The following is a 10,086-nucleotide window of genomic DNA, read 5'->3' on the forward strand; positions in this document are numbered from 1 at the left end:
GCCGCGTAGCGCCCGACACGGACCACTTTCATGCTGATTTCCCCGGACCCGGGCAGCCCTCCGCCACTCCGCGGGCCGCCGGCCTCCGCCCCGGCCTGCCCGGCTTTGGGCGCGCCCGCGCCCGGCGCCTCCAAGCACCGAGTCCTCCTGATTTTGATGGCTTTCCTGAATGGCTGAGTGTGGGCTGCCCTGGACTTGGCCCCCGGACAGTCTCCTCTCCTCCTCCTCCTCTTCTTCCTCCTCCTCTTCCTCCTCCTCCCCCTACTCCTGGGCTGCACACCAGCTCTGAGAGCGAGAGTGAGCAGAGAGAGGGAGGGAGACAGTGAGAACGAGAGCTTCGGAGATATTTTTCTTTTTTTCTTTTTTTTTTTTTGCCTCCTACTTCTGTCTCGAAGCCAGACAATCGACTTGCAGCTCTCCCTCCCCTCCCTCTCTCGCTCCACGCTCCGCTCCCACTCGCTCTCCCCCGTCCCCTTGCCCTCCCCTCCCGGAGGAAAGCCCCCCGAAACCAACAAAGCTGAGCCGAGGGAAACAAACAAAACAAACACACCGGGCTAGACAAGCAATCGACAAAACTTTGCAAAAGCAGAAACAAAAAAGGAAAAACTAACCAAGCTCAACCAACCAGCCCCTGAGCCACTCGCGGCGCCCTCCCGCGCCCTCTCGCACCCTCGCACACACAAAAGGCGGCGCGCCGGAGCCCGAGCCCCGGGAGCCGCCGCCGCCCGCAGCCAGGGGAGCAGGAAGTCCGGACGCGGCCCCCATAGATATGGCAATGGTAGTCAGCACGTGGCGCGACCCCCAGGACGAGGTGCCGGGCTCCCAGGGCAGCCAGGCCTCGCAGGCGCCGCCAGTGCCCGGCCCGCCGCCCGGCGCCCCGCACACGCCTCAGACGCCGGGCCAAGGGGGCCCGGCCAGCACGCCGGCCCAGACGGCGGCGGGTGGCCAGGGCGGCCCTGGTGGCCCAGGCGGCGACAAGCAGCAGCAGCAGCAGCACATCGAGTGCGTGGTGTGCGGGGACAAGTCGAGCGGCAAGCACTATGGTCAGTTTACTTGCGAGGGCTGCAAGAGCTTCTTCAAGCGCAGCGTGCGGAGGAACCTGAGCTACACGTGCCGCGCCAACCGGAACTGTCCGATCGACCAGCACCACCGCAACCAATGCCAGTACTGCCGCCTCAAAAAGTGCCTCAAAGTGGGCATGAGACGGGAAGGTATCGGCCTCTCCTTTCTTACCCTCCTCGCCTGGGGTCCCGGGGCCCTGGGTGCGTTTGACTAGCCTGCTTTGGGTAAGGAACCAGAACTGCCACGCTCTGCTCTTCGTATTGCAGTGGAAAGGGGTTTTCTACTCGAAGCTAATTCCACACTGGAACCCAGAGTCCCAAATCTGCATGCTGTGGCCGACTGGTTTCTCTTCCTGACCCCTCTTTCTCTCTCTCCGGGCTGTTTTCATGCGTTGGTTGCGAGAGTTCGCCTTTCTGCTAGGGATGGATGGGGGTGGTGGTGTTTGTTTGAGGTTTGGGCTTTTGTTTTTAAGCCTGGTTTACCTCGCTTGTTCCCTTATTCCCCTTCTCTCGGCTTGTTTTTCCTGCAGGTCCAACATATGTCCCTCCTCCTCACCCTTCTCCCCAGCCCCCACCCTCTCCAAAAAAAAAAAAAAAAACCAACCTGAGATTGTACTTTTGTACAGGAGGTTCAAATTACAAATGGCAATTTTATGCACTTCGTCGTATTTAACGCTGCCGCCCGGGCAGCGCTCATGTGACCCTCCGTGGATTAACATTCTGCTTGAAAAAAGACCTCTGTTTGCTTTCTTCCTTTCACTTTTGAAAGGAGGAGAACGCCATAGGGAGTGCGGAAAGGGTGGGCGCAGGGCCCGCGGCGGCGTGGCTTTCGCTCCGCGCGAGTTGGGTCTTTGTGATCGAAATTCGCCCAGTGCTGCGAGCCGGGCTCGGCCAATGGCGCTCAGCGCCGGGCGCGAGCTCCGGGCTGGGGCGAGCGATCACCGGGCTTTCTTTGTGTTTCGGCGCGAGCCACTCTCCCAGTCCGGCGTCAGATAACAGCCTGAGTCCGAGGCGTGCTGGCTCGCCCCGGCCTCCGCGGGCCATGCCTGAGCTCCGCCGGCCCTGGCCGCTTCCTCTCGCCTCAGCTGGCCTCTCTCTCCGCCCTTCCCCTCGGCCTCGCTTCCTCCGAGCATATTGGTTAGGCAGACGCCAGACCTCGGCTCCTCGCGCATCTCGTACCGGGGCTCTCCACCGGTTTGGGATACCACTGGAGCTGCGGGGTTAGGGGGGGAGTTGTGCCGGCGTAGCCACGGGCCGTCTGGGGTGAATCCTTGTCGTTGGCAAAAAGAATCTCACCCTACCCCCCAGACTCGCCCCCTCCCCCGCTCACTACACTCCAATCAATAAGGAATATAAGCTATTGAGGAGCAAAGGAGGAAAATGCTGCATCTTGCCCACAACGTCGGGGACCCCAAGACAAAGTGGTCAATTCTGGGCCCTCAAAGACCCAGCCTCGAGCAGCCCCCGGAGGCAAGTGTGCAGCCCAGGCGGTCAGAGCCTGCCTGGGCGCTGAGAGCACTAAGCGATTCCCAGGACTCTGGCCCTGGAGCGCTGGTGAGCGGGCAGGCCTGCCTGGCCTACGCGCTATGCGGTGCCTGGCCAGGTAGGGTCCAGTGAGGGCAGACCCCTCGCCAGGGGAGCTGGGGACCGAAACCGGCCATTAACTGTGGGGTCTCTCCTTTCCTCCTCGCAGCGGTGCAGAGGGGCCGGATGCCGCCCACCCAGCCGACCCACGGGCAGTTCGCACTGACCAACGGGGATCCCCTCAACTGCCACTCGTACCTGTCGGGATATATTTCTCTGCTGCTACGCGCCGAGCCCTATCCCACATCGCGCTTCGGCAGCCAGTGCATGCAACCTAACAACATCATGGGCATTGAGAACATTTGCGAACTGGCAGCTCGGATGCTCTTCAGCGCCGTCGAGTGGGCCCGGAACATCCCCTTCTTCCCCGACCTGCAGATCACCGACCAAGTGGCCCTGCTTCGCCTCACCTGGAGCGAGCTGTTTGTGCTGAACGCGGCGCAGTGCTCCATGCCCCTTCATGTCGCTCCGCTCCTGGCCGCCGCCGGCCTGCACGCCTCCCCCATGTCCGCCGACCGGGTGGTCGCCTTTATGGACCACATACGGATCTTCCAAGAGCAAGTGGAGAAACTCAAGGCACTGCACGTCGACTCGGCCGAGTACAGCTGCCTCAAGGCCATAGTCTTGTTCACCTCAGGTAGGAAGGAGCCCTGCCCTTTCATTCTCTGAGAGCCAGAGGTTAGACCCTGGTCCACCTGCCCGAGCCTCCTAACCCGGAATTCGAGCCCAGAGAACGTAGGAGTTCCCAGGGCAAGTCCAAACCCCCTCCCCCTTGTAAAGCTAAATTGTTGGGTTCTGTTTGCTGTGACAACTTTGTACAGCTGCTGTCCCCCCTCCCTCCCCCCCCCCCACTGTTGTGGGAACTGGGGAGAAGGCTGGACTGCAGGCAGAGTGCTTCCAACGCAGACTCCCCCCAAAATGGGTCTCGTGCCCTCCTGCAGTGTGGGCAAGAAGGGCTTAGTCATCTTGCTTCCCTCACTTACCCCAGGCCCTCTAGACCAACTGGGCCTAGGGAATCTCCTCATATCCCTGGCTGGCTCTCTGGCAGCCTGGCTGAAAAGCCCTTGGGCACAGAAGTAGACCTGACATCCTGCAGGAGAAAGTTTGCCCCTGCAGGGGGAAAGGATGCCCGTTAACTCAGTAGGAGTTAGAGCTTCAGGCAAATCCAACACTAGGGCAGCAGTTTTCAAAGTGCCATCCTTATTAAGATAACGCTGCCTGCTAAGAGAGGGTCAGGGGGTGTCTGTAAAGGACAAGAAGAGGAAAGGGACCATCTTAGGATGGTGCAAGGAGTTGAAACCTCTGGCTCCTCACTCCCCTTGCCCAGACAAACACTTCAGCCTTTTTCAAATACCACCAAGTGTATGACAGCTTGGACTGGACAGAAACAGTGCTGGAGTTATCAGACATCGTTCACTGCATTATGAACTCTAATTAGTTTGCATGTAGTTTAACCTGTGTGAGGGATGCATCTAATATTAATTAACTTTTGAGGCCAAATGATTTTTGGAGGTGTCTGGCTTCCCACTTTGGGCCACACCTGAGACTTGGCGGCTGCTGGGCGAGCCCAGGTGGAGGGAAAACATTCTTTCAGGATCTTGTACTGAATTGTCAGCTGATCGCTTTGTCACGACTGAAAGAGGGGCTAAGAGAGGAGAGGGGTACCTGGTTAAGAATGACAAACACTTGGATGTCGCTCGGCAGGGCTGGAAATCTTAAGTCATCCGCTGCAGTTCTCAAAGCTTATGATCAGGAATATAGGAGGGATGTTTAATTTATGTGAGAGAAAAAAAGGGGGTTCATTGCTTTCTCCTCATTGTTTCAAGAAAGTCTAGGGAACCAAGTCATTACTTGAATCCACTCCAGGTTTTGGGTCCTCAACTAGCCGGCTTTTATAAATTGCTGCTTTTTATAGAAAAGTGCCCACCATAGCCACTCGAAATTCTGCCTTTGGAAATCCTAAGATAATCAACTAGAGAGCAGTGTCTGGGCAGAAAAGCAGTATGCATAGACTTAGATCTAGACTCCTACCCCCCTTGGGAGTTTGTCTTCTGTAGTGCATTTGCCTGATAGAAATGTACAGATAGACTACAGCCAACTTCACCCTTTCTACAGCTTGACACCCAGCCTTCCCATCGCCAACACTGTGGTGAATTTCTTGATATTATTGTTAACTCTCAGTCTTACCCTTGGTCTTTCAAGGAAAGAAATGTCTGATACTGTCCTAACAGTTTAATTTATTACTATTTGCAAAATGTAGAGGCCTGCATGGAGAATGCAAATGGCCACACAAAGACATAAAGGTTACTGTTAACTGATTCAGGGGTAGGCACACAGTACTCATGCAGAGGGAAGGAATCTTGTGCAAACAGATTTTTAAATTCCTGATCAAAGACACCTATACCTTCTGCAGACCTGCAGAGACCCTAGATACACACTGAGGATGCTCCAGTTGCAGTGGAGGTGGTGACGGCTGTTTTCAAATCTCTGTTTTAATGATTCCCAATATGTATGTGTTAGTCCCAGTCTTGTCTGGGGAGCCCTGAAAGGTCAGGTCACAACCTGCACCGCCTTCTCAGAGAAGCCTCTCATTTCAAAGGCGCTTATTGTAGTTTCACGTATCAGAAAAATAAAAGTGTTTTCCTGATGATAACAGGGAGGGGTCTTCTTAGAGGGACCTGGTTTTTCAAAAATGAAGGTGGGGGTGGGAGAAAAAGCGAGAGAAGAAGCTGGGGGGGGGAGTTGGGGGGAGACAGAAACAGCTCAAATGAACAGAGAGATCACAGTTTGCATGGCTGCCCTTCAATAGAGTAAACTGACAAGATCAGTTTTAAAGGGCCACTTAAATCAGTTTCAAAGACGCCAGAAAAATGAATCGCCTCTTTGGGGAGACTCTGAGGCTGGGTCTTGGACGCCATTACTCCTGGCTGGGCCGGGTTGTTACTCCTCCCCCGGCCCCCCCAACTATATAATTATAAGCAAAACTATTATTTACAGAGGAGGATGGGGAGGAGCTCTGACAATTTTGGTTTTGTCTGTTTGTCTATCTGTTTACTGACTTGGGTCAGATTCACCTAGTGCACTTTTGCTTGGGCCTCTCAGTGACTTAGCCTAAGGACAGGATAGTGAAAGGCCGAAGCACTCCGGGCGCAGGGGTGGGGGTGGGGTGGGGTGGGTGGGGGTTGTATTTTGAAATAAATACCCCAGGACCATGGCAGGCTCTCCCTCTCCAAGGTTCCAGTACAGAGGTATTTGCTTGAACTCTGGTTGGAGTAGTTTGACGAGCACTGAGCACACACCTCATGTGACCCAATTCAAACCTTTTAATCTGATGACTGAATTCTTCTTCTTCTTTTTTTTTATTCAATTCTTCCAGATGCCTGTGGTCTCTCTGATGTAGCCCATGTGGAAAGCTTGCAGGAAAAGTCCCAGTGTGCTTTGGAAGAATACGTTAGGAGCCAGTACCCCAACCAACCAACACGATTTGGAAAGCTCTTGCTTCGCCTCCCTTCCCTCCGCACCGTCTCCTCCTCAGTCATAGAGCAATTGTTTTTCGTCCGTTTGGTAGGTAAAACCCCCATAGAAACCCTCATCCGGGATATGTTACTGTCCGGCAGCAGTTTTAACTGGCCTTATATGGCAATTCAATAAATAAATCAATCAAAATAAGAAGGGGGAGTGAAAGAGAAAGAAAAGGCAAAAGACTGGTTTGTTTGCTTAATTTCCTTCTGTTAAGAAAGGATATAAAAGGATGTTACAAGTTTGCTAAAAGAAGAGAGGGGAAGAATTTAATGGACTGTGAATTAAAAAAAAAAAAAAGACTGTCAAGTGAACTTTTACAGAATGCATTAAAAAAAAAAAAAAACTCCTGTGTCGGTCAGAACAACTTGCTACTTATCATTTTTGTATAAAAAGGAAATTAGTCTTTTTCTTTTTTTTGGTAAAATTTTGAAAACTTGCTAAAAGTGCATTTAAAGCGATTGGGAGAAAATTAGCAGAATGGAGAAAGTAAGTCTTTTTTTTTTTTTTTTTCCAAATTATTAATTGTCCTGTGTCTATGTACTTTTAGCTGTTCTTTTTTGTACTTTTCTGGTTCCAAACCAGTTTACTCTGTGGTTCTATAATAAGTTTTGATATAATCTTGGCTTCTTAAAAACTGTGTATCCTTAAAATATATGTTCTGCAAGAATTAAAACTTAGTCCATGAAAATATCATAGGAAGAGATAAAACTTTAAAAGGAACTCAAAGATGATGGAAACGCACTTAAAAGTGGTGACCAAAAATTTTAGGTGAAGTTGAGTACTCTAATTAGAGGACTGGAGGAACCACATTTACCACTTAACTTCCCCTGCCCTGCCCTGCCCTCCCTTCCACCACCACCCCCAAAAAGACACCACAACAAACCTAGCTTTTTAAAAATATTTTAAGAAAGAGAACGAACTGTGGAATTTATTGGCAGCCTAGGAATGTGTCCAAGACACATGCTGAGGTTTTGAATAAAAAGTGAACTTTTGTAATTTGAATTGGGTCCCCACTTAGTTCTTGAATTGTTATGAAAATCCTATATCTGTTTGTATATTTGCAAACCCTTTGTATTATAATTGTTGATATTTTCCCTTTTTAAAAATTACCATTGAAATCAGCATGACAAAATAACACTGTTGGCACTTAATAGGTAACGTGATTGATTCAGTATCTTAGAGTTTACAGTTTGTGTTTTAAAAAAAAAACTGAAGGCTTTTTTTTTTTTTTAAGTGCAACATTTCTGTATACTGTAAAAGTTATAATAACTGAACTGTTTGGTCGAGTCTTTGTGTGTTATATTCCAAGGAAAATTGAAAGTATTCAGAAATTAAAATATTATTTGATATCTGAAACTGTTTGGCTGTCCCCACTCACTGTCTGTCCATGAAGAAGAACCCCAGTGAGTTCTTGATGAGCTAGCGAGGGGTTCCATTTGATAACTCCCTTCAGTCACTTTGTTCAAAGGTGACTAGTGTACTTGCCTATTTAATTTGGGTATGGTGGGGGGAGTTAAACTTTATGGCTTATCTGTGGTTTAGGAAGTGCCAATACTAATATAGTAAACCACCCCATTCACCTAATCCTTCTTTTAATTAAAAATGGATTTTGCAGAGTTAAAAAAAAGGCCCTTATATTTGTCACACTTAAGTGCCTGCTTAGGGAAGATATTGTGGGAAGTATTAGAAATCTTGAGATCAGTATCTATTTTATGATCAGGAAAAAAATACTCTTTTGTACATTTCTGACAGATATGTAGAAACCCATTCAAGCAAGCTAATCACAGCATTGTAAATAGAGAGCAGTTGTTTTGAATGAGTTTTTCCTTAAGTAGGTGTGATTTTTAAAATACTCTGTGATTCTTATCTAGCGTGGTTGTTGAGCGAATTTCAAATCTAGTGATGATATAGCTTATATACAGCACCAAAGGGTCTGTTTTTCATGTATATATGATACTTTGCAGTTGGATTGCTTCTTCCCTCCCTCCTCCCCCTTCTACCTTTTCTGTGTGAGCATGGCCACAGGTCAAAGGAATCTTTTCCATTGGAGTCATGTACATAAAAACACATGGGCATTTTGACATTTCAGATTGTATAGATACAATCTGTACTGCTCTAGGGATCCTTTGTCTTTAGAAGCCAAATTAAAAGAATGAGGAAAGAAAAAAAAAGAAAAAGAAAGGGATACTTTGCAGGGTGTGTTGATTTGGAAGTAGTAACTATTTTGTTTCAGGGTCCTACCCCCAACCCCACCCCACCCCCTTCTCTTTTCCTGTTTGGAGAAGCCAGTAGTGAGAGATTTGCAATTTTCTTCTTATTGAACCTTTCCAGCACCCCTCCCCACCATACCTTACGTTGTGGTTTCATTTTAAAAAAAGGGGGGGGGGCGGGTTTTGAGGTCAGTGAAAGGAAAGAGATCATTTTGCAAACTGTATTAAACTTTGATACTCAGTTCTAGTCAATATATGTAGATCAGAGAAGTCTTGTCTGACGTGTGCATTTGAGGAGTTTTCCAATTTGCTGTCAGCCTCTTTCTGTAGATATATACATATATAAATACAACCATGTTCTTAAGCCAGGATCAAGCTGACCTTTAGATCAGGTTTTGTCAGTTGCAAGTGGTATCCTTGTGAGTGTGTGAAGTTTCTCTAATAAGTAAAACACAGGCCCTTGTCCTTGTTTTGTGTTAGTTTATTGTAAACAGCCATTTGTTGTAAATTATTATTGGCATTAAATTATAATTTATGATTTTCAAAGCAAAAGACAGTCCCTGTTTTATTATGCTTTAAGTACGTGTTGTAGACATTGGAAGTCTCTCTCATTCCAAGTTTCAGCAGTGAACGTGGGGGTCCGCGAGGCAATAAAAACAGGACCCCAAATTTTTCAAACCGTTAAAACAAACCTCCTTGTATATGTTTAGTTAGAGTGGCCGGAGGAGGATCTGTTTAGAGTCTTGAGTTCAGTTTAAGTTTATTGCATTTAAAGAAAGTTTTTCTTTTCATGCTGAGTTAGAACAAAAGATCTTTGCTGCAACTGATTTGGACAAAAGACGAGGGCTGGGACCCAGCTAGTGCATTCTCTGTGAAATTGACGAGATCTTTAAAAAAAAAGAAAAAAGCTGCTAAACATGGCGACTCTTTCCCTTTAAGTATCTTTTTCCTCGCTTGTGTGGTTTTTTCCCTTCCCCATCGGATCTGATCCGCATTATTTTTCTTCCCGACTCGGCTCCCCCCACCACTCTTTGCGCTCGGGGGTGTGAGAGAACCTAATAAGACTCGAAATGCAACAATAGTCCTAAAGAGGGGGGGCGATCGGTGCTTCTCGCACTTTCAAACAGACCTGGGGGATGATTGAGACGCAGTGGGGCGGGTGGGAGGGGGGTGTGTAATTCTAGCCTGTTAGCTGGCTCGCTCGGCTCGCTGTCGCCCTGCCTCGGCCTTGCACTCTTCGCTCTGCCCAGGCCGCGAAGGGCCGGGCCGCCCGCAAAGTGAACGGGCGCCGTCCGGGGCTGGGCTCGCGGAGACGGCTGGCTTCGCCTCCGGGCGGCGGCGGGGACGGGGGCCTGAAGTTGGCAGCGGCTGTACAAGTACCGGCCCCCACCCCGCCCCCAGTTTACGCGCGGCGGAATTCCGCCCGCGCCCCCGGAGAGTCCAGGGAGCGGGGGCGCGGGGCTGCTCTCCCTCGTAGGGCACCAAGCGGTGACGAGCGGAGGCTGGGGGCCGGGGGCGAGGGCCGTGGGGGCGCCCAAGCGTGTGAAAGCTGGCCCCGACGTTCGCTTCTTACTTAGTCCTCCGAGCGCAGCCAACATGGCGTCTCTGAGCAGCGCCGGCTGCCAGGCCGGGCCGGCCGGGTAATCGGAAACACATTGGCTCCCAAAAATAAAGGGGGGGGGGGGTAAAGGCCATTCTGTCTGCAGGCA

General features: G+C 50.0%; 1 protein-coding gene across 5 annotated transcripts in view; it reads left to right on the top strand.

Annotated features, from left to right (window-relative positions):
• The window catches only part of NR2F2 (nuclear receptor subfamily 2, group F, member 2), a 14,266-nt gene extending 5,333 nt beyond the window's left edge, over window positions 1-8,933 (top strand). Inside the window, exons 1-4 of one of the 5 annotated variants that reach the window (XM_006870693.1) lie at window positions 770-811; window positions 932-1,211; window positions 2,755-3,282; window positions 6,022-8,933. In XM_006870693.1, the coding sequence (XP_006870755.1) occupies window positions 770-811; window positions 932-1,211; window positions 2,755-3,282; window positions 6,022-6,296 (1,125 nt within the window). In that variant the 3' untranslated portion in view covers window positions 6,297-8,933. Of the gene's footprint in view, window positions 1-437; window positions 1,212-1,236; window positions 1,287-2,444; window positions 2,532-2,754; window positions 3,283-6,021 lie in introns of those variants that run through there. The other 4 variants (XM_006870692.1, XM_006870695.1, XM_006870696.1 and 1 more) reach the window with 4 other exon arrangements.
• The last annotated feature ends 1,153 nt before the right edge of the window (window positions 8,934-10,086 follow it).

This window comes from Chrysochloris asiatica, unplaced genomic scaffold (assembly GCF_000296735.1).
Source record: "Chrysochloris asiatica unplaced genomic scaffold, ChrAsi1.0 scaffold00148, whole genome shotgun sequence".
In the NCBI taxonomy this organism is placed as follows: domain Eukaryota; kingdom Metazoa; phylum Chordata; class Mammalia; order Afrosoricida; family Chrysochloridae; genus Chrysochloris; species Chrysochloris asiatica.